At 40.4% G+C, this 24,400-nt stretch overlaps 1 protein-coding gene across 1 annotated transcript in view; it reads left to right on the top strand.

Moving 5' to 3' along the window:
* Positions 1–816: 816 nt before the first annotated feature.
* ABCC3 (ATP-binding cassette, sub-family C (CFTR/MRP), member 3) overlaps positions 817–24,400 on the top strand; it is a 34,803-nt gene continuing 11,219 nt past the window's right edge. The window contains exons 1-18 of the mRNA XM_010284099.1: positions 817–987; positions 1,885–2,010; positions 2,898–3,035; positions 4,768–4,893; positions 5,694–5,755; positions 6,978–7,109; positions 11,122–11,340; positions 13,646–13,823; positions 14,386–14,547; positions 15,657–15,749; positions 16,806–17,009; positions 18,243–18,389; positions 18,791–18,878; positions 19,885–19,951; positions 21,528–21,654; positions 22,001–22,177; positions 23,036–23,203; positions 23,955–24,138. Of these exons, the coding sequence (XP_010282401.1) occupies positions 967–987; positions 1,885–2,010; positions 2,898–3,035; positions 4,768–4,893; positions 5,694–5,755; positions 6,978–7,109; positions 11,122–11,340; positions 13,646–13,823; positions 14,386–14,547; positions 15,657–15,749; positions 16,806–17,009; positions 18,243–18,389; positions 18,791–18,878; positions 19,885–19,951; positions 21,528–21,654; positions 22,001–22,177; positions 23,036–23,203; positions 23,955–24,138 (2,419 nt within the window). The 5' untranslated portion in view covers positions 817–966. The remainder of the gene's footprint in view (positions 988–1,884; positions 2,011–2,897; positions 3,036–4,767; positions 4,894–5,693; positions 5,756–6,977; positions 7,110–11,121; positions 11,341–13,645; positions 13,824–14,385; positions 14,548–15,656; positions 15,750–16,805; positions 17,010–18,242; positions 18,390–18,790; positions 18,879–19,884; positions 19,952–21,527; positions 21,655–22,000; positions 22,178–23,035; positions 23,204–23,954; positions 24,139–24,400) is intronic.

Raw genomic sequence — 24,400 nt, 5'->3', positions numbered from 1 at the left:
ATTTATCCACCACGCTTAAGATGACACATCAGATGGTGAAATGCAAGTTGTGAATTTCCAGTAGGTTTGATTAAAACCAAGTTCCCCTTAACTGTACTGAAATTTCTATTTTAGTTTAAACTTGTGTAACTGTGTGTGCACGTGGTGCATTCAAATCCTTAGGCACAAGTCGCATATGTGGATTGTGGTGTCCAAGGTCACAGATGAAAAACATTGCATACAATGTTTGCAAGAAAGCCCATATTCCTACCTGCATGTACAATACATTCCTTTTACCTTTGTTTAGAATAGGGAAGTAATTCTATTTGGAGGCATATGAGTAAGCACAGCAAAATTTTAGTCGTAAATGGAAGGTCAGCATACGGTTGATCTATATCTGATCATTTTCTCCAGTGCTGGAAATTCTTGCTGGATGAGATCTCAAGTCAAAGATTTTGCCTCAAGAGCTTTGTTTAGCAGTTGCAGTCCAGGCTGGGAACGCCTGAGAAATGCCGTGGTATCTGCACCTGTAAATAAGCCTTAGCAAAGACAGAAACACAAGGCTTTGTCTGCTATGAAATGTATGTCCAACTCTGAGATACAGGAGGGCAGAATTCTGCCTTTCTAGGTTTTGCCCAGTATTTAAAACTGTACTTAGCCCTTTCACTATAGCAGATTAACCACAAGTAGTTGGGATAGGTATTTTTGGAAAGCTTTTACTAAGGCTATTTACTAACTCTAGCAGAATTTGGATACAACTTCTTCAAGCAGATGTTCCAATTGGCAGTGCTTCTGCCTCTCTATTAATAAATGTCTCATCTTTTTTCCCAGGATTCAAATCTTTCGATACACACTGATAACCCAGACCTGACACCATGTTTCCAGAATACCATCCTAGCATGGATCCCTAGCATTTACCTATGGAGTGCATTACCATTTTATCTTCTCTACCTAAAGCACACCAAAAGAGGGTACATTGTGCTTTCCATGTTGAGCAGGTTCAAGACGGTAAGATCTCTTTGCAGTGCTCCTTGAGTAATGTGCAGTTCTGAGTTTGTTAGCATTAGTTCAGTATCCAAGCAAGTGCTGCAGTAGGGTTTAAACAAAATTCCCTTTGACTTACGGGGGAACTGAAGAACTTCCGTATAGGAGACTACGGTGTATGTACAGATTTCTGAGGAAGTATACCAAAGGATAGCTCATCTGTAAGGACATCCATCCTGTGAGCCCACCTTTATGGGTAGAGAGAGGAGCTGACTGCCCTGCGGAAGAGGGTTCACCCCTTTGTTGAGCCAAAACTATGCTGCTTCACTCTTACTTAAGCTTTAAGACACTGAAAGCTGCAAAACAGAAACCTACCTTAAGGTAGGTCTGGTGAGAATTTCCTATCATTGTGAAAGTAAGCACAAGAAGGTGGTTTTTTCAAGCCACTCTACCCACCCAAATAGCTGTGTTTAAGAGATGGCTAGTGTCAGCAGCACCTCTGGTTTATAAATGGCTAGTTCTAAGGAAAGCAAGCAAATCACCTTCCATAAGCCATCACAGAACTAGGGTTATTCCAGGAGAAAAATTCCAGGCTTCTGCTTCAGGGCAAGTTTGCCTTTAATCTGGATGCTGCCTGTGTTTCCAGTCAAAACTGAATAGTATGGGGGAAAAAAAAAACAACCAGGTAAATACATCAGTCTTTCTACTGGTTGTGTTTGAAGATCCCTTGGGAAGCAGTTGGGATGAGATCCTTGGTTTGAGTGCGGTGGGACAGTTCTGCAGCTGCTCAATCCAGCAGTGTTGTTCTGTTTACACAGCTTTGTCTTGCTGGGAATCTGTGAATCGTAACGGTTTTGCTAGCGCTCTGACTGCCCCTGGAGATGGGTTTACCAAATGATGTTTCCTTTTGACTACTTTCAGCTGTTCGGTGTCCTGCTGTGGTGTGTGAGCTGGGCAGATCTCTTCTACTCTTTCCACGAGCTTCTGCAAAACAGAACGCCTCCACCAGTCTATTTTGTAACTCCATTGATCGTTGGCATCACTGTGGTTCGTAGCTCTTTCTGTTTATTGTGACCAATAAGAATAACTTTTTTTAGACAGATGAAGGAGGAAAAGGGTTCCTTTGCATTCATTGGCTTATCCTGTACTCTTTTTAATGTATTATTAGTACTTGTATTACTGAAGCAAATTTTGCTTACTGAAAAGGCCACAGTTACAGATACCTCTGTCATGTAAATTCAGCTATGTAAATTAAATTCTTTATAATGGAGAGACTGTTCTGCCTCCCACCTTGCTTTCATCTGTTTTTCCAAGCTTGTGATCCAGGTGTGGGGAGAATTTGAACGTGACTTTTCCTAAACAGGGAAATATGATAGAACATGGCTTGTACATTGTTCAGTATTGTATTGGACTTTGTAAAACTATGTCTCTTATCTGGTGGTTGTTACTTCATTAAACAGAAACCAAATTTGCTTTGCCTAGGATGATAAGCAGGTTTGTGGCTGTTGTATGTAAAATGAAGCAGTAAAATTTGCCCATTAAGTTTTTAAATACCTTGGTTAGATTTTTTTTTTTTAAAAACTTGTTTTCTAGAGAAGTCACGATCGTCCATCTGGGCTGGAGAAATGACAGCTCTTACATTTGTTGGAAATGTTTGTAGCTAATATTTAGTTGTGCCTGGCCCTAGGTCTGGTTTAAAAATTGAATTCTGGAGATGAGGCTCTGAAACCAGTAAAACCAAATTATTTCATAAAGTTATTCGCTGCTTTCCTTAGAGGAGGTTTTGCCATTGACTTCTGTGAAGTTACGATGGGGCCTTATTTCAAAGAGGTCCTGTTGTCGATGATGACTGTAATAGCTGCCAACTGAGAGTGTGATTTGGGGGAGCAGTGGGATGGGATTGTGTTCACGTGTTCCTGTATTTACTTTTACAGCTGTTAGCTACATTGCTGATTCAATACGAAAGGCTGAGAGGAGTTCAGTCCTCTGGAGTGCTCATTATCTTCTGGTTTTTGTCTGTGCTCTGTGCCGTGGGGCCTTTCCGGTCTAAGATCATGACTACAACAGCACAGGTAACATGCCATCCTTGTTAGCACTTGGAGAACAGGAAACGTAGCATTAACATCTCTGTGAAGAAAATGAATCACCAAGTTTGGAGTCAGATCTGAGCCCAGCTTTTGCCAGAGGAGAAGTTTGGTTCCGTTGCCTTGACTCAGACTTGTGTAACTTGAAGGGAACTGGGATTTCTCACGGAATGTCAAAAAGCAGATTTTGCTTAGCCCAAGGCTGTAATGGAAACCTGATAGATGTGAGGGCTGTACCAACGCTGTATATACTTTAGAGCAGACTCTTTTTTTTTTTTCTTTTCTTTTTTCCTTCCCTTTTCCCTTTTGCAGCCCCCTTCCCTTGCCATGCTTAAATAGGGATGGGTATTAATTGGAGATGATGCATTTTAATATGTAACGTTCCTTTTTTGCTTAGGCAGCTTGGCCCCATTATACAGCTCCATAGGCTTTCTTTTGTCAGTGCCTGATGTGCTGAGGACAGCGTTTTGACTCCAACTGTGGCTGTAAATAGAGAACAGAAAGTTGGAGGGAGAGGAAAGGAACCTGGGCTGTTATGATTGCTGTTTGAAAACATAGCAGGTTCTCCCACAGTAAGAAAGTTGTTATGTTTTTCACAGAAACAAATTTCACTAAGTAGGGCAAAGCAGATTGCTTCAGTGATTAGATCATCAAAGGCTAGGAGTGAAAAGAGGTGTTTGAAAAACATTAAAGTGATTGCTTCTTCTCAGTGAAATCAGTGTTGATTGGTGATTTCTTTTTTTTTTATATTTACTTTTTTGTAACTATTAGCAACATTATCCTTTTAGCATGAATTTATACCAGGCTGTTGTAAATATTCCAGTTTAAATGCACAGACTAGTCTTAAATGACAGTCTGTGCAGAACTTCTTCAGAAAGTAGCTGCAATCCTGGTGACACCCTTTCAAACACCACTTAGTTAATTTTAAAACTGTAGTAAACTGTAGTAGTGGTGAATAAGTACAAATATTGGACTATCAATGTTTGAATCCTTAATCAACTGAAAATTACGGGTGCAGAGCCTTAACACGGCTATGGGTAACATTTCTCCTCTTCTTGCAACTGCTGAGAACGAAATATTCGTTCTCTTGCACTTACGGTTTAAAGATTTTAAGTGAACAATGAAAGCATTCACAACTACATTAGGGCATGATATAGCTGTATAAGGGACATACCCTCACAGGAAGAAGTTTCAAGTCGACTGCAGACTCATACAAGTAGGAAAGGAAATGTCTCTAGAGCAGATGGAGCTGTTATTATGCAATACGGTGGTTTTTTGCAGCTTTTTCTGAAAATATTTAGCACTGACTGCTTGTCAGTGTCAAGATGCTAAAGTAAATGGATGTTCTCTGATCTGGGTTGATAATTCCTATGCTTAAACATGATCTTGCAAGAACCCCTGGAGGTAATTTAAAAGGATGTCATGTAGTCCTGGTTGCACAGGGCGTCTGCAAGCAGTGAAGATGTGTAAGTACTTTGAACTTGACATAATTTAATGAAAGGCTTGGAGATAAGCATGTTCTTAGGCACTTTACAGAGTACGTGCATACTTTTGTAAGATAATTCCTGCTAGCAACTACTTTGCAGTATTCAACTGTAGAGGAAGAAAGGAATTGCCAAAAGAAGCTGTGAAAAGTCAGAGACTCCAAGTGTGTGTGTGTTGGAGGGGGCTGGGAAGTACAATAAAACCAATAATTTACTGTGTTTCTTTTTCCCTCCAGGGCCATGTAAATGAAAGGTTCAGGTTTACCACGTTTTACATCTACTTTGCTTTGATAATCATTGAGTTACTCCTTTCATGTTTTAAAGAAAAGCCTCCATTTTTTTCCCCTGTTAATACAGATCCTGTAAGTATTTTTACTTTGCTTTATTTGCATTTTACAGACTACATCATGTTTTGAGAGTTCCACTGAGAATACTTGTCATCGAAAACAGCTTTGGATTGTCCCTGAGATGGCAGTGGTTAGCGACCCCCTTAGGAAACACAGGGAATGGAGAGTGATATTGGGGTTTGAAGCCTTTTTCCATATGTGCCATCGGTAATGGCTGGAAGCTATGTAGCGAAAGCAGCTCTCCTACTTGCTGCTTTACAGCAGTTTAAATTACATTTATGACCATTGAGGTGTAGTATTAATTGTTTCAAGAGTGGGTTTTGTGCAGATGGTGGTCTACTTGCTTAACATTCATTTAGAGTTAGCTAAAGTCTATAAGGGTTGTCTTAATAAACGAGCTCTATATGTGTTCAGAATAGATATGGAAAAGCATTAATAACAGAAGATATTAGTGGTGCCACAGGTTAAATTTCTTCTCCAATTCATAAAATGGTCTCTATAATTGGATTTATGTTTGAACCAAGCTGAGAGAGAAGTTGAGTTCATTTCTTAAAATGAACATTTCAGAAACTATAGAATGACATTTCACTTCATATGAGTGTGATTTAAAGGCAGTATATGAAGCATTTTTTAAAGATAAAAAGAGTTCTATATGACACAGGAAATGAAAGAAATCAGTTTTCTGTCACGTTAGGACATAGGTACATAGATGTACCATATAATATACCAAAATTGATCAAAATAGACTGTCTTATTAAAGTAATGGTAAATGTCTTTATTTATTTGTTTTTTTTCCCCCCGTAACTTTACTATAGAATCCATGTCCAGAGTTAACTTCAGGCTTCCTGTCAAGATTGACATTTTGGTGGTTTACAAGGTGAGCTTCTCTTTTCAAGCTGTTGGACAGCTGACAACCCCAAACTACTTGTGATATGTGTTGTACAGAGTTAGTAATACAGAGATTTTTTTGCCCGATTAGTAGTTGATATTGGATGCTCTTTCCGTAGTGGTGTTGGCACTTCTAGCTTTTGCCTTTATAGAAGCAGCTTTCAGAGTGCTCATACTGCCCAAACCTCATCTCTGAAGAGTAGTGGCAACAATTGTTGCTCAGTCCCATGACTAATAGTGTATACAGCCTGGCTGTGCTTACCTTACCACATGCAGGAGTATAACCTAAACCAAGATGTAAGACTGTGTTCCGCAGGATTAACTGTGGAACCTTTCGCCCACCAGGGTGCAAGGATGCAAGAGGATGCATTTTGTTTCCTGCTGAGGTTCATGGGTGAATGTCTTTTTTTATAAGGATATTTTTCATGCAAAAGGGAAAGTAAACTTGGTTATATATTCAAATGATTACTACCATCTGATACTGCAGTAAAAAGGCATGTGTATTAAAGATGCAAATTTGAGATTGGGCTTACTACTACTCCATGATAAAGATGTGGAACAGCTGTCAAAGGTCATGTTAAGACCCATTTTTTTCATAATGGTTGAGGATGTTGAGGTCTTCATTCTTCCATCCATGTAAGTTCATTGTCCTGGCAACAGCCCTGTAAAGTTCTTTTTAGTGAGAGAATGAGATCTTTCTAAACTTCCAGAGTTTTGAGTGTTCAGCATCCCCGTCAAGATTCTTGGCAACTAGATGTTTGTATCCCTTGACAAAACTCCTCTTACAGTTGAGGAACTGTAGTTTTCAGAGAAATCTGTTTTTCCTTTAACTTACGTGAGCTTCACTTTTGCATTTTGTTCACCTCTGACCGTTATTCCAGATAGACTTAGTTATTTTCACGTCTAAAGCTTCACTGTTTTCATTTAACACTACGGTTTCATTCAAATGCTTCTGGTAGTTGCTTTCTGTTGCCCTTTTTTCCTCAAGTGACGTTTTCAATAAAATACATCTAATCAAAACTACGTAATGTCCTTTCCTTAATTGCAAACATCAATATAAAGAACAAAGGGAGATAGAGGTATAATTATCACCCTTTCTGTGAAGGTGTATCATCTTGCCTTTGTTAGCTTAATAGCCCCAGAGTTACTAGCAATGCTTTAAGTACTATTGGCCAAACTGAATTGGACTGTTTTTTTCTCCGTATGTGCAGCATGGCAATTCTTGGTTACAAAAGGCCCCTTGAAGATAAAGATTTGTGGTCGCTGAATGAAGATGATACTTCAAAAATTATTGTGCAACAGCTAAGTAAAGAGTGGGAGAAAGAAAAAGCAGAGTGCAAACAGTAAGTATACAAACAAGTCTGCAAACGGAGATTGATCTGAGTTGTTTCAACATTAATAAGCTACTCATCCCTGAAAATGAGCCAGCTAAAAATGGCACCTACCTCTTCAACCTACCTGTTTTTCATTAATATTAACAGTCAAATTTGCTTATTTTAATATGCCTAGGCAGAGGCAAGCCGGAGCCCTTCTGGGGCTTGTGTATCACCTACACACTTTTTTAACTAGGTGCTTAAAATCTACATGGGCAGGTAATGCCATTTACCATGTGAAGAGGAGCTGAAGATGCATAAGCAGAAGGGATTGTGTTGATTGGATTGTAGAAAGTGAACAACTTTCATCACTGATATGGTAGACATCTAACCCCATAATTGCCTACCTCCTGGGCATAGTAGAGAACAACTTCCAGGCATCATGAACCAAAAAGAATTCCTCATCATCTCATCATGAGTTTTTTGGCCTGACACTATTTTTAGCCTTAAGGCTCTTAGCAGTGAGCAATTTTTCCCTTCCTAGCAGTAAAGATATGAAACTCAAAAGATGTGAAAGGCAGGAGGGGAGGAGATATCCCGCTTTAAGAGAACTGAGACCCTACTTCTGTTGCCCAGAAAGTTAGCAGCAAAATTCCCATAGTCTCTGATGGAAGCGGGATGGGGATCTGAACTTGCATGTAGTTACATCCATGCTGGAGAGGATATCCTTTTTATTGCATGTTCTGTCCTAATCTAATCTTAAGAAATTATCTATTGTGCAACTGTATTTCCTTCTCCCACTGGTCAATGTCCAAAATGTTTCCAAACGAATAGATGTGATAATAGTGTGTTTTGAGTGAAAAATGTCAATAAGGAGGCCTGCACTTCCATTTCCTTTCATTGTGGAGATTTCTTCTCCAATGCAGAGGCTTTCCTCTGTTCTCTTCTGTGCATATCCTTGCCAAACTGGAAAGACCCCATTATGTGGTAATGTTAGGAGTTGTAAGGTTCTTGGCAAGGCTGATTATGATGTGGAGAGTTCCACTTGCAGCTAAAATTTGAAAAGTTTCCAGCACTAGCACCAGCAGCTTGTCCACTAGTGCTCTGTGTGTGCTGTGGTTTTACTTTGGGTTTTTTGTTTTCTTAATGTCTCTATTTTTACGGTGTGGAATAATGTGCATTGTCTGGGTTCTGGTCTCTTGCTGCACGGACATAAATCTTACTCCCCTGGGCTTTTATATAGTAAGAGCACAGACATGGTGCAGAAGTGCCTAGGGTCCAGGAAAACTTTTCTAGGAAACCAGAAACTGTGCCTGGGGTTTTGTCATGGGATTCATTGCATTTTGGAAATTATTCATACAAACTGGGGCCAGTTGGCAATGAATTTAACCATAAATTCTGGCTTATATTTAGCTCAGGTAAAATTTTGTGGTGACTATATTAATGATTCTAAGGTGGGGAACAGAGCAAAAACAAAGCAAATCACTGTACTCCAGATTGCTGGGTTTCACATAACTCTAAAAGCTTCGTGGCTCTGCTTATTCTTCAATTATAAGTAGGTATTCTCAATTACTTCATGTCAAATAACATTAGTGGTAGTTGCTTGGGAGCTGTTGTAAATACTTTTTTGTTTTGTTTTTTAACTATTCTCATTGAATCTGCTCTGAGCAAGCTGTTACGACATTAAAAACACTGTGAAGTTGTACATGTGTTGAAAGTGTCATGGAAAATATTTGCAGTGTACATGGTAGTAATTTATTTTTAAAAACTCTATCAGTTGCAACTCTGCCATAGCTAAAGCTTTACACTTATTTTGTTGTAATGATTATCACATTTCTACTGTTCCTAAACCTACAATACCTTTTTTACATTTTGCTTCACAGCTGTCTTGTGAATTACTCTTAAATAATTGCTAATAATTCATTTGCTGCTAATGAGTTACAGGAGAGATCAGTGTGGATTTAACTTGTTATTATAGACAATAAAGCATGCAAAGAGTATTTTGCCCTTTCTTTTGCTGTCTTTGCATGTATGGTTGAAGTCTCTACTCGCCCACTTTACTGATAAGTGGAGTTGCTTCTGAGAAAGTTGGAGCTGTGCTGGATGGAGGAGAGTGAGTTGGAATCTATTTTGCCTCATTTTTATTTAGCTTGTGAGACTGTGCTTATGAAGACAAATTCAAGATGCAGGGCCTTGTCATCAGTATTGAGAAAGCTATGTGTTTTCCCATGAGGTAATCAGCATCTATTATCTGCCCTGCTATAAATAATGGAAACCAGGCACATGCTTTTTGCTTTGATAAAAAACTGGGTGTGAGCAGTCCTACGCACTGCTGAAAACCTGACCTCACCTAGCTACCCGTAGTAAACACTAGAAGTGCATTTTCTCCCTTTGGGATTTTTTGCTGCGAGACAACTATTGCATTGCTGTTAGGTCACTGTAATAAACATTTTTAATAGCACAAAGCCAGGGGCAAATAGTCTTGTTTCTTCAAATCCTTCAATGAGTTTAACAGCCTGGTTGCCAGAAAAATACAGCTTTGCTCATAAACTCTCCAGGTTTGATCTGGAAGGACAAAGGCAACACTGTTTGTTCTTGTCTGGGGGAAAAAAAAATGGTCTGGTTTAGGCTCTCCCCCTGCCCTCAAACTTTATTGGAAAGAAATTGGGATTTGCACATGCCTTTGTTTGAACGGATATGAACAAGTTTCTAACTGGGGACTGTTAGCCACAGTGATCATTTTGAACGCTCAAAGGCTGTTGAAATTATTTGACTTTGCAGCCATCCAGCTCAAAAAAATCTGCACACTCTTTATGAAGAATCATAAATCCAACCTCACTTGGTAGTACTTACAAGTTATTTTTCAAATGCCTTCTTGTAAGTCTTCGCTGTTCCTAGGGTCTCTCTTCCATCTGTCCCTTCTTATAAGGCTTATATGCCCCAGACTCTCATTTCCTTCTCCGTGCTCCACCTGGACTTGCCCTTCCTGGCTGACATTCAGGAAATTGTTCTCTAGGTCCCATAGCCCCCAAGAAACAACAGCAATTCGGTATTTGCTGGTAGAAGAGCTGCCAGGCTGCTTTTTGAGAGCAATTCATGGAGGAAATAATTTCCCAGAGCACTCCTCCTTTATTGATAGGCACCTAAATCCCAGAGGTGCTTCTAAGAAACCCTCCTAGGGCTCTGGAGAGCAGCACGGACCTGCTTGTCATCAGTCTCAAAGAGCTTTGCAGAAGAGGTCACTTTTGTTGGCTTATTTTGCAGATGGAGAAAGAAAGGCACAAAGCAAGAAAGGGATACAGCCAAACAGGGTTTAAATGCTTCAGTTGTCATCTGAGTAAAATTTAGGCACCTAAACCCAAAGCTTCTGTCCTGGAAGAACCTTGGACAGCTGTGGCCCAGATCTTGGAGATGGCTCAGCTTTGGAGGTGCTATGGTTGTACTTGGTTGTACTCTTCCAAGTTTCCGAGAATGCAAAGCTGTATTTTGAGAGGGCTGTGCCTGCTTCCTCTCTTAACTTGGCGTGTGGTTCAGTGCCTGTCTCCCAGGAGGGATTCAGGCTACTTCTCTGAAAGCAGCTGTGTGATCAGATAAGGCTAAAGGTTTAGTACAGCTACTAATTGAATAACGAATACAGTTTTGGAAGGACTAGGTGAGGGTGCCTTTTGTGGTATGTAAATAGCAACTGTTAGAGGATTCCTTTACAAGAAATTGGAGATTGGAGGTCAATTCTGTCTTCTGCCAAAGGAAGTTAAGCCATCATCTCCTGCTCCTTTGGGCTACGTTCTGATCCCATGGTGACTGATTTGCTGGCTTGTGGAGTACACCTCATAACTACCACAGAAAAAGAAAAGAAAATAAGACTCATTACGCAAGAGTGGCCTATCCCTGAGTGCATCTAGGTCATGTTGAAAGTCTTGCTGTTGATCAGTAGCAGAGCAAAAAAAGGAGCAGACTTGTAGATGCTAGTGCCATGCTGTACACATCGGTCAATGACATTCTTGTCGTCAGTTGTCTCTAATTGCTTGTTTCATTCCCTTAGGAAAGAAGATGTGACATATATGAAGAAATCTAACCATGTGCTGAATCATGTTGGTGATGGTCTAGAGGAAGCAGAAGTTCTGATCAGAGACAAAAAGCACAATAGAAAGCCTTCCTTTCTCAAAGCTTTGTTGAGGACCTTTGGGCCATACTTCTTAATCGGCTCCTTCTTCAAGCTCATACAAGACCTACTTTCTTTCGTCAACCCTCAGCTGTTAAGGTTGGTTTACTGTATGAGTAGTTTCTATGTGCAATCCCAGTGGAGGCTTGGCTTTGGCACAGAGTATTTATTTTTGAAATGCATAACTAGTTTCTCTCACAGTGCTGCATGTGTGTGCTCCCCCACCTTCCCACTGAAATGCCGTAAGACAGGAGTTCTTTATTGTGGACTAAGCTGTAAATTGGGCAAGCTTCACTGAAATGCAAGATTCATAAATCACCCATCACCAATAGACAGCTTTGAATTACGAATTACCTGTTGCTCCGTGCAGCATTCCAAAGCAATTTCTCCCCACTTCTAAAGGAATTTTTGTGAAATCAAAGCGAAGCACTGCTTGCTGGATCCAGTAGTCTCTGTGCATCTGATACCCACATGTGTTGGTGGTGGCTGCAGCTGTAGCGTGACTTGATATACAAATGAAGCGTGATGCTCGAGTATAGGGTGCTTTGGCCATGCTGCAGTCATCTGGGAAAGATTTTGGAGCATTTGGATGAGTTCATGTGTTCTTAGTTGTCCACAGCAATGAGAATGTGTGAGGCAGTTGCAGTAAACTTCAATGTGAAAGAAAATTACAGTTCTATCAAATAAAAAAAAAAGAAAGTAAGATCTTGACAAAAGTGGTATGTCCTCAAACTCTCCTTGTATGAGGAACACCTGTACTTCCCATCTCTAGGGGCACTGGTTGCTCAGCCTGGTCCATGAAGGAATTTGCATGATCCCCACATTTTTTTCTCTGTTAGTATTATTCTTAAAGTGCAAATTTCACCAGATAATCATTAACTAAGATGAAAATAACAGTGGAAATACCAGCATTTCTATCAAACAATTACTTTTTATTTCCAAATCAATGGAAAAGCACGTAGTCCTGTTAATGCGTGAGAGAGGAATGGAGTTTGGATGGAGGCCATAGGTGGATGTGGGGAAGGGGAGAAGAGAGGGCCCTGCTCCTATATGAGTGTCTCTTAAAATAACACCGGTGTGGAGCTGTGTTCTGAAATCATGTCATTCTGTGGGTGGTTTGTGACATACCCAGAAATTTGCTAAAAAGGGGGTCGAGCCCAGTATAGTGACATTTAATAGCTTACAGTCTGTCTTCTTCCAGAGTCCCTAGTGAAGAGAAGGCAGCTGGCTTCCTTCTGAGAACACACTAAGTATAGTCTATTCTGGGAATTTCTCAATTTTGCAAGAATTCCTGGATATGTTTGTGGTATCTGAAGGCATATGATGGGGAATTTCTTCTCAAGTCTAAATTCCTGCGGTCTTGGAAAATGCACTGCTAGTGGTAATAGAAAATGAAAAAGCCACGTCTGTCTGGCAAGTTGCACGTGAGATAGTTTTGTCTCTAAAAAGATTGCTGAATGGTATGCCAGAACTATGAGGAAGAGGTTTTCCTGAAGCTGTCCACTTACAGCATGGGTGACTGGTGCAGTGCAGAAGGGACATCTCTCTGGACTGGGAGAAGTAGTAACCTCATGCTTCTAACACAAGGCTTTGGAGCCTGGTTTGTAGTTTCCAGGTGTATTTTCCTGCTGCTGGTTGTTTGAACCATGGAATCAAATCTCTGTTCCTCCTATATTTTGACAATTTAATACTCTGATCGGTAGTCTGAAATCACAAATGTGGTTTTTGAGAACACTAGCCATTGCCGTATGTTGTTCTCCTTGTTTGCTGTATGACAATGTGCAGGTCTTGCAGGGAGAGCAGCTGTGCGTAGTAAGAAATGGCTTATTAATAAAAGATGATACAGCCAGTTTAATGGTTACTACCATTTTGCCAAAAAAAGTAGGAGTGAAGAACTCTTTATGCATCCGTCCAGGAGGATGTCTTTTAATATAGCTTTTTTGTGGGAAAACACCCCAGGCAGAAGCACTCGGGCTGCTTGAAAAGGATTTGGGTAAGAAGCTGGTTTCGCCTGCTTTACTGCGCTGTCCTACTGTGTCCTATCATTCACCTCTTGCCCTGGGGGGCTGCCTCAGCAGAGCTCAGATAGTGAGCCATGTGTTTAAACACTGAATCTCCAGGGAAACCTAGAGTTTCTCATCATATTTCGTTTTCTACAGGCTCATTGCAAATGGACTTTGTCACTGGCAAAGCCTAAGGTTTTGCTGTTGGATCTTTGCAGTGTTGCTTGACTGAAATTGTTACTCAGCTTGCATCCCGGAGAGCTGTTTACTTTTTGTGGTTAGAGAGAGGATGTGGCGGGATGCCATAGTTGAGAGAAGCTGTGTTACATCCCATTAAACTTGCTGCATGTTTTTTATTTTGTTTCTTTTTCCTTTTCCTTCCCTAATCTTCTGAAAAACAGCGTATTAATCAGCTTCATTAAGGACAAAGATGCCCCAGCCTGGTGGGGATTTTTGATTGCGGCTTTGATGTTTATCTGTGCTGTGCTGCAGACACTCATACTTCACCAGCATTTCCAGTACTGCTTTGTTACTGGGATGAGGCTGAGAACTGGGATCACTGGAGTGATATACCGAAAGGTAAGACTGGAAGCGTTTCATGGGCTGGGACACCAGTGTGTAGCCAAGCAAGTGGCCTCAGTTCTCAGGGAACTCTCAGTGCTCAGGGAAGAGCAGGCATATTGATGAAGAATAGCCTCCTGGACAATTAGAGAAAATTTTTTTTGTGAGCTTTTAGGAGTACCTCTCTTGTACTTCACAGAATTTTCTCAGCGATCAGCAACTTAATGTGGGTGTACTGGTGGGTCACCAGATATGTCACAGGCAAATATTGGCTCACTTCAAATATTCGGAAAAGAGATCCAGGAGAGTAGGATGTTTGTGCTATGAATTGATTATATGCAACTAGGTTTTCTTCAGAATGCTACATACTGCTTGAGATAGAGGTGCTCAGAAGCAAACCACTTCATGAAGTCTTGTTCTTTGGAGATCAGGAATTCATGTGGGTGTGAATTATTTTATTCTTGTTGGCAAAGCACGTTCTTGGGGAGTGTCTTGTTTTACTAATAATTGAGGATTTCTTCTTTGTGTTTCTCCATACGTATCAAGGTTGTGCATCCACTGAATCTCTCTTATTTCTCAGTCCTTAGTCATCACAAACTCAGCGAAGCGCTCGTCTACTGTTGGAGAAATTGTCAACTTAATGTCAGTGGATGCCCAGCGTTTCATGGACCTGATGACTTTCCTGAACATGTTGTGGTCTGCACCACTCCAGATATTTCTAGCTTTGTATTTCCTCTGGCAGGTACAGACATTGTCACTTTTTTTCAGAATTTGTCTGAATGATGGTTTGAAGCTTATTATTTTTTTGTTAATTTGACCCACCACTGCTTTTTTAGAAATGTATTGTTCTGCCTTGTAGTAAAATAGCTTGTACTGCTGTATACGATCAATTAGTCTAATTATTTTGTTTAGCTGATAGGCAAGACAAGGCATTTGAAGCAAAAGACAGCCTGTATGTCTCCTCTGTCTCTACCATGCTTTGATAGGATCGGTCTTGGACTCATCACAGTGTTCTCTGTAATTGATACAAATGAGAACTTGAGGGAACTGGTTTAAAAAACAAACCAAAACAAAAAAAAAATGGACAAAGGAAATGTAAGCCATCTATAAAGATTATATTATGCCCCATAAAGAAGATTTGTGCAAGTCAGCTTGAAACAAATATCACCTGGAATAAATACAATTTTTCCTTTGCTGCAGTAAAGTTGTTTCTGGTCTATTCCAGGTTCAGTTTGAGCACTGGCTTTCATCCTTAAAATGTTTCCATGCAATTAATCCGTTTTACTGCATAAAGCAGTAGCACCAACATAACCATACTGATTTAGACTTGAAAGCCATTAAGTTGCAGCAGCTTTATGAGTTACTGCTCCACTGGTAAGCTGAACTCTGGTAGCTAACAGTTTGTGTGCTTTTACTCGCATCGAGGGTACTGGGTTAATTCAGTAATTACAGTTCCCCAGGTCAGGGAGAATTCAGTGGAAAAATTCCTTCTGTGTACCGTATTTGTTCCCTTTCTACGTTTGCTCAGTAGCTCTGTATTTGCGTTAGTTCAAACTTACTTTCCCCTCCCACCGGGAACCACTTAACAGGTAAATCACAAAGCACTCTGCTATCGCCAATACTAGTGTAATAGAAATTCAGGGTGGATGCTGTCATGGTTTTCTATCTCCTCATTATAGTTGCTCAGTGGAATCAGAACGCTTCGCTGGGGCTGTTCAGCTTGTCTATGAAAACATTCATTAGAGAGGCAATGCATTTCTGTTTCGATAACCCACTGTTGTTTTAATGCTCACCATAGGGAACAGCAGCACTTGGGTACAACAACAACTTACCTTTTTTCTTTCAATCAAGACTTTAGGGCCTTCTGTGCTGGCAGGAGTTGCCGTGATGGTTTTACTTATCCCATTTAACTCTGCAATAGCAATGAAAACCAGAGCATTCCAGGTAAGGTACCAGCAGAGGAGGTGATGTTACCTGAATTGGCAGCTGTGCTGTGAGAAATGAAGGCATCGGTGGTTGTCTTGGCCATTAATGAGCTGCCATTTGCACCAATTTACTTATGAGTAAGATTGTACTGATATATTTAATAAGCGTATCCTCTCAGATAGTTTTTCCATAGTGAATTGAATGCTCTTTAAGGGAAAGGTGTGGCATTGAGTCAGTAGCTCTTCATACTGCTGGAGCAGCTTCTGGGATTAGCAAGAAGTTTCTTTGTCTCCGAATCCCTTCACCTGGTAGCTTCTTCTAGGAGTGCTTAGAGAAAGGGCAAATAAATGCTGTTCTTTGAGGTGTGAATGACTGTTTTTAGAGGTGGGAACTGAAACCTGGCAGCTTGTTTTTTTATGCTGAAAGTGTTGACTTTCACTACTACTGAGCTGGGCTAAATTTGAATTATCTTAAAGTAAAAGGATCCTTTATTCCTTTCTTTGTAGTCTTAGTCTCTCTAGTCAAGAAAGGCTGAAAAAACAATATAATAGTGCCCTCTGGCTTTGTGCTAGAAAAAAATCTAAGTGGCTTGTGCTGTGCAACCTATCAGTGACTGAAAGATTAAAAAAAAAATCAAGCTGTTGATGTAAAAAGGGTAAGAGTTGGAAAACGAATGTAAATGATGACATTTAAGCATAGCCTTAGTAACACAGTGGTATTATTACGTGCCTGAAAGAGACATCCAGACTTCCCATTAAATCTTGAATGCTGACAGGTTAGTATTAGCATTCCTTTTCTCCTTGCCCATTGTAAGATGCTCAGAGCTGCATAACTTGGTGTGGATGTGTGTGTGAACACAGTTTTTCTACTCTGCTTTTCAACCATTTTCTTTGATTTCTGGTTTCTTTGGAGGTATAGACTAGCACAGTAAGCTTACCGATAACAGTCTGGCTTTCTTTAATTACCTTTTGCATCCTCTTTAGAAGGACTGTAACAGCTGTGAGACAATATGTTGAAAACTCTCTCCTAGTCATTCCTGTGACACTCTGTCTCCTGTGTTTACTAATAACCTAGGTGGAACAAATGCGATATAAAGACTCCCGCATTAAATTAATGAATGAGATTCTGGGTGGCATAAAGGTGCTGAAGCTGTATGCTTGGGAGCCATCGTTTTCAGAAAAAGTGTTGGAGATACGAAAGAATGAGCTGCGAGTCTTGAAGAAGTCTGCCTATCTCAATTCTTTGTCCACTTTTGCATGGATCAGTGCCCCATTCCTGGTAAATTGAATTTGCATGACTTTCTAAGCTGTACAAGTACATCCTTGAAGGATAAGTGTGAGGTTTTCTGCTTACTAAATGTACATAGGAATGAAATGTAAATACTTTTAAAAAAAATTACACATGCTTTGAAGCAAAATTCCCTGCTCTCTAGAGCCTCTTTGTTAATCAGTATTAAAGTATTTTGTGATAAAGCCTGCCAGTAGAAGCTGGGAATAGCTGTCTCAGGAGAATTTCCAGCCACTTCAAAGTACTTCCCATAACAAATTGAAACTAGAATTTGAAACCTCAGAGATATTTGTGAATAGCTAAAATAGCAAAAAAAGTTTTAATTGAGTCAGTCAGGACAACGTCTGTCTTAAGCTCTCATTTCTGCCTTTCGTGTTACAGTGCTCTCCTTGTTTTAGTGGGAGAAGGAGTTGTTAAATTTTTCTGCAACCTAAAAGAAGATTGATTTAATGTAAAAAATAAAGCCCAAATGATACATTGCCAATTCTGAAATGCTTTTTCCTCAATTTTTTCTTTCCCTCTATTTTCCACTTCATTGCACTGTGATCCCTTTTGCAGAAAGAGATTTGCGTTTGGTGAATAAAAAGTCAGATAAGTGCTTAGTCAGAAAATATTCCTAGCCAACTGGTCTTGAAATCAAAGGCCCCACCCTGCAGAAATATTCTTAACACCCTCAGGATCCTGCCTCTTTCATGTTTCCGTGAAGTTAATGCACTTCCTTAAATACACATTCCCCTTCCTGCTCACTGTTAGTTTACTGTATAGTTCCTCCACAGTGGATGGCCCCTGTCATACACCGAACCAGCAAATAACCTGGATTTTACTCCCTTTTCTGTTGATCAGTAAGTCTTGTTTGCTTAGCGTGCAGTTTACAATGGGAAAATTTGGTTGGGTGGAGTTGGAAATGCAGCCAAACCACAGCCAGATAACAGCTTTTCATTTTTATTTATCCAAGTTCTGTAGTTCACCTCTTGAATCTCCTAGTTCAACAAAATGTAGCCATTAGTAATCTGAAAGTTATTTTATTCCACGTGCCTTTTTTTGTATCAACTTGTTCATATGACTTGTCATTCTTAAAGCACGTTGAAAAGGTCAGAAACAGAGAATTTGCCCGATTTTTTTTGTTGATATTTTTATTTCAAAGTTGCCAATCAGGGTCGACGGCTTTTTAAAATATCAAAATATTACATATGACTCGCAGTAAACTTGCTTTCTGACTTCCAGGTAGCATTGACAACATTTGCTGTGTATGTTTCGGTGGATGAGAAGAATATCCTGGATGCAGAAAAGGCTTTTGTCTCCCTCTCCTTGTTTAATATTTTAAAATTTCCCCTCAATATGCTTCCACAAGTCATTAGCAACATTGTGCAGGTAAGGAGGATCTGGTGCGTAAGTTGTTTTGAACAACTGGAATGAAAAGAACCCCAGATGTCCCTAATGTCTGGCGTGCAGAGAGCCCTTGCACCTGCCTGTTAGCTGGTTTTCTTTCTAATACCCTTTCTCTATTGCTGCCCTGTACTGGAAAGCCTGACATCTTCTGAGTAAGCTTGTCTGTGTGAACTTTGCTTCACTCAGATGAACTCAGCTTGGTCTGAGAAATTTCATCGTTAAAAAGCTTGGATTTCAGCATAAGACTGTTTGCAGGGAAAGAATGAGTTCAGGAAGCCCACGGGGTGAAAGCTTAAGCCATTCTGCATGCTTTCTTTTTCAGTAGTAAGAGCATTAAGTCCCCATTAAAAGAACGATAAAATAATGCCACGCTCTCTTCTTAGACAAGTGTTTCCCTAAAGAGAATTCAGCAGTTCCTGAGTCATGATGAACTTGATCCAAGTTGTGTGGAAACAAAAGTGATTGCACCAGGTAAAGACATCAGTATTTTTCTAAACTATGCTAATACAAGAAACATCTTGTATTTGTTTTGGACTGGTTGAATTATGAAAAAAAAAAAAAAAACAAAAAACAACAAAAAGAAAACAGTGATAATCTTGGTTTTAAAAAAAGAAGCTGTTGCTTTGAAAAGTATGTGTTTGTTGTTCAGGCTATGTGGAAATTCCAAAAGTTTCTAGCTATGTTTTTGAGCTTTGAGTTGAGTTATGGGGCCTGAATTTGCATCTGCAGTTGGGTTGCTAACGGCACTGAATAGTGAAGTACATCCACTGACTAGGGACAGCAAGACCTGCTTAAGCCTTTTGTTCCAGATGCTCAGGAACATTATAAACTGTTTGCTTTCTTCTGTTGGAAACAGTATCCCCAAAAAATGAGAGAACCAGGTGGTCTCAAAAAAAAAAAGTGTTTTCTCATGTAATGCACTGTGGTGATACTGTGGTTTGAAACTTCTCTTGTGTGTGATACCATAGACAGAAGAGGAGGGGGGATGGCTGTGTAGCTGTCGTGAGATTACTGTTATACACCAGGAGGTAAAGAAAGCCTGCAGATGTGTAACTTGTTAGTGTGGCAAGCAAGAGCTGTGCAGAGGCAAATTTACATCAAAATCAACAGCGTGTGGTGGTCTCCTACTGACTTAAAAGTGGTTTCTTAAGTGAAGTTGTGCTAACAGTTGCATGGGGATTCTGAACAGCAGGTTAGGACTAGCCTCACTGGGGCAGGGTGAAGCAGGACAGCTTTTCAGCTCCATAGGTCTGTAAGGTCACAGTGTATAGCTTAAGCTGCAGTCAGTTATTTTCACTCTGAACAAGCCTATCTTGTGACCCACAGTCATGAGACTGTGCTTCCCATGCCAGTTGAAAAGGGAACTGCAGTGTACATGAAACACCCATAAATAAGGATTCCTCTGCCTTCCAGTCTCGCAGCCGTACTGTTCTGTGTAATACGTTTCTGCCTTCTCTGTTGTGTTTTTGTCATACAGGCAGGGCCATCAGTGTAACAAATGCGACGTTCAGCTGGGGAAAGGAGCTGAAGCCATCTTTGAAAGAGTAAGATTTGTTTATGCAATTGCAATACGACATTTACCTGCTTCTTGGTTTCTGGCTCCTGCTTGAAAAATGTCTAGTAATACCTGCAGGCTCACTTCTGGAAAAGGGTGTTTGTACACATCCCACATCTCTTCTGCCTTTAAGACATCAAGCTAATCCTCATGCCTCATGGTATTTAGACTTCACAGGACAGTCCTGTAAGGCTTTAACTCCACAGCGACTAGCATGAAATAGTTACCTATTACAGGACAGAAAAGCTACATAAATTTTTTAAATAGACTTTTTTTTTTAAACTGAAGCGTTGGACAAATCAAATTGATCCAATGGATTATGAGGACAGTTGTGATGCCTGGGTTTGGACTAGGGTATGCAAACAGTAGTCTGTTTTTTTTTAAGAGTCTTGTGGCAGCCTCACCCCTGTGGCTTTAGATGCGCTGTTTCCAGACTGTGGGATTGCATGTTTTGCTCATTTGTCTGTTTGAATGAATACAAACAAAATTGACCTGAAAGCATATACTTCTGTATGTTATGCGTTGTTGTCAGATCAAAATCACGGAAACCTGCTAAGTATTCTTAGAATTCTCAGTCTAAGGAGCTTGTGCTGCTGTGCTGAGTGTATTATGTTAACAGGTTATACATGGATAATCTGCAAGCAAAAGGCTTAGAGTTCAAAGGAGCCAGTTTGATGCAGGCAACCAAATATGCAGACAGGGTGACTTCAGTGTTTTGTGCCTTATTTCAGAAAGAACCATGCCTGTCCAGCTCAAATTGCTAGCCACCTGGGCCTAAAAATTACCCAGAGACTTCCTAAAGTAGCAGTAAGGAAAAACTCAGCTAGAGGGAAAGAATAGTAAAGAAAAATTGTAGTGCTTTTGAGTTTTCCTGCTTTGAATGTCTTTGTTTTTTAAACAAACAAAAAACCTCTTGCAGCGTTCAGAACATCAAATACCTGCTTGGTAAGAATCTGCATAAGAATTAGAGCCTGTGTCCATCAGTCATTTCTGTATCAGTTTACCTTCAAAACTAGAACCTAAAGCAGTACCTCTAAGAACATGTGAGGAAAACAGTAAAGGACTTTAATTGGGAAAGTTTTGTTTTTCTTGTGTCATTGTGAATGCTGTTTACTAGCACTGGAAATACGGTACTAAAGTGGTCTGAACATTTTTAGATGGGATGTATTCACTCACTACTTTTGTACAATTACTCTTGGTTTTAAAATAAAAACCCAGAAGGCTTCTGGAAGATTGTCTGCTTTCAAAACACCTATTAACCCTGTTTGACTTGCTGATGGACTGATAGGACACAGCGAATGGTCTTAGAAGGCTTGCTGCCAATCCTACTGATTTAACAGCCAACAAGATAGATTAATGCTGCATTTCCATTTACTCCTGCAGTTCTGGTTACCGTTGATTGTACACGAGAAAGGGAGGAGAAGACCAGTGACCAAGCTATGCTTGCTTTATCCAGTCAGGTTTTCAGGCTGATTTGTCACTCTGTATTTCAGCCCTGGTTTAAAGACCCATAATGTCTTTAGTAAACTAATGTTTAATTAATTTCCAGCCTGTTTCCTCCACAGTATAAATCTGTTGGTTCCCAGTGGTGCTTTGGTTGCCGTTGTTGGCCATGTTGGCTGTGGGAAGTCTTCTCTGGTGTCTGCTCTCCTGGGTGAAATGGAGAAGTTGGAAGGAGAGGTGGCTGTGAAGGTTGGTATTGCTTATGATGCCATGTAACGATGGTATGGAAATGTGCTGCATGTGCCTGCCATCGCTTATAACATACATCAGGCTGGAGCAGGAATTCTGTTTGCTCCTATGCCAGCTTGTCTGCTTGTTTATTGAGTTTTGCCCACACCTGTTCAGTTGTGTTTTATGTAAAACGACTTTTATGATTCTCTCAGCTATACATCAGCAATTAGCACACATACATGTATAATGTGAACGTATATCAGACAGGAGCTACATCTATGTGCTGCAGATCTTAATGAGAATCGTAAGCATGAATTGCTGCTTGTTACAAGTCAGAGGTTTCCTTTCTCCCTCCTTGTTCAAGGGTTCTGTTGCATATGTGCCTCAACAAGCCTGGATCCAGAATGCCACTCTGAAAGATAACATTTTGTTTGGCCAAGCTCCTAATGAACAAAAATACCAAAATGTCCTGGAGGCCTGTGCTTTAAAAACTGACCTGGAAGTGCTGCCAGGAGGAGATCAGACTGAGATCGGAGAGAAGGTAATTTTTTTTTTTCCCCTGAGTCAGAACTGCTTGGTGATGCCTGTTCTGTCTAGCTGAAGAGACACTGCTGTAAGTCAGTGCTTGATTTGGTTTGATCTTTACGATGGCATCCCCGCTTCAATCAACACTGAAACACGCGGGGCAGTTTTGTGGAAAGTGGTTGGACTTAAACTTGTTCCTAACTTTAAGCGTGTGTTTGTACTGTGATGCATAATTGCACATCTAGCCCTGGAAGGTCAGAGCATCCTCCATTTGTTGTCCAATTGTAAAGGTGCATCTGTCCAGAATACTTAGTCCTTCCTTCTCCTGTAGGGATAAAAGGGGAGGGAACATATGGTGTGCGTCAAGTGAAAAAGTGGTATGATCATCCCTTAACACCTCATTTTAATGAGGAACTTCTACATCTGTGATTGTCAACAAAGATGATTTTTTTTCCCATAGGCCACTAAATTTGAGATGGGTATTATGAAGTGGGGTGGATATGTGGATTTGTATGTAAGATGAGAGACGTGGAAGATGTTGCAGGTGCTGCAGCCCTGCTTTGAATATTTGCATTTTACATCCTGGTTGACGGTCTTCCTTTTTATAGTTTTGCATTTTAACAACTCCCTTTAAGAGCTTATTAAGCAAGAGGCTTATTCCGTCTCCAGATTGCTGGGTGACTGGAAGTTTGGCAGTGAACAAACAGATTTAGAGGCGTTCTGTTCCTGTCTCTGGCTCGGAGTGAGTTATTCTCTTCAGCGTCGCATGTTTCAATTTAGCATCTGTGTGTTTGACGGGCGAGAGCCACAAAAAGCCATAGCAGTTGTTGGAACAGAGTTGTGTGATATGTTTTGTTCTCTCCTTTCCCTTCAGGGCATCAACCTCTCAGGTGGCCAGAGGCAGCGAGTGAGCCTCGCTCGTGCAGTGTACAGCAACTCTGACATTTACCTATTAGATGATCCTCTTTCTGCTGTGGACTCGCATGTCGCAAAACACATCTTTGACAAAGTTATTGGTCCGGATGGGGTACTTAAAGGAAAAGTAAGCTGGCATTTAGATCCTCTTAAAAATGCACACAAACTCAGAAACACCGATGGATAACAGGAAAGCAGTTTCACCACCGAGGCTCGAATACAGAATCATTCCTGAATTTCTGTGTTTAATTGGCAACGTGGACACCTTTTCCTCACAGCACAGACTCTGCAGCGAGCTGCTATTCAGGCATGCCCAGAAGTGATGTGATCCAGTCAGAACATGTAGGGGCAGAAACGTGGTCTGTCTTTTAAAATCCCTACTGTGAGATCTCTGAAAACAAGACATTTGCAGAAACCTGTAAAGGTTGTTAGCTTAGTATTGCTTGTTGTTATTCCGAGGCAGTGCAGTGAGGAAGTTGTAACAGCTTTACTGATTTTACGGAGGTCTTTGGCAGTGTGCAACCAAACTGCAATCTTTGCTTAGCCTTCTACTCCTGTTATAATCTTCTCAGACTATCTTAGAGCTCAGAAGGGAAGGGCTGCAAAGAAAATCAGCACAAGGGAAAGGGGGAATGATAATTTAGTTGGTTTACTTTGTGGTTATATCAGCATGCAGTAGGAAGCATAGTAAGTTCATGTACATATTTCCAAGCTAATGTGGCTAACAAGGATGGTGTATTTCCCCTGGCATTTCACCTTGACATGATAACTCACTCCTTGTCCCAAAAAATGTGGTAGTGTTTGGCTTGCTGAGTGGTCTTAGTCCCCACAGTGACAACTGAGATACGTAGTTTTTTTTCTCCTTTCTCCCTATCCAGACCCGAATTCTGGTGACCCACGGCATCAGCTTTCTGCCTCAGGTAGACCATATAGTTGTCCTGGTAGATGGCAAAATCTCTGAAATGGGATCGTACCAAGACCTTCTGAAACAAAACAAGGCCTTTGCAGAATTCCTGCGAAATTATGCACTTGATGAAGACATCGAAGAGGATGAACCAACAAGTACAGTATTGCTTTTTCTTGAAATGTGTCTTTTTCTGTCAGCCAGACTACAGATGTTTTCTCTGTATAAAGTGTCCCCTGCTGCTTCATGACAGTCTGGCATTTGCCTTTCTGCACTACCATGAAAATTATTGTTTATGGCCAGGTCTGTATTACTGCTAAATGTTTTCACAAATTTCTTTCAGAATTTCATGTGATTTGTCCTAGAAAAAAGCAATTCTTGTGTTAGAAATTATTTTAAAGTTGGGAATTTATTTTACAA

Source organism: Phaethon lepturus, unplaced genomic scaffold (genome assembly GCF_000687285.1).
Source record: "Phaethon lepturus isolate BGI_N335 unplaced genomic scaffold, ASM68728v1 scaffold18563, whole genome shotgun sequence".
Taxonomy (NCBI): Eukaryota; Metazoa; Chordata; class Aves; order Phaethontiformes; family Phaethontidae; genus Phaethon; species Phaethon lepturus.
The sequence above is the reverse complement of the archived record's forward strand: the minus strand, read 5'-3'. Positions and strand labels throughout refer to the sequence as shown.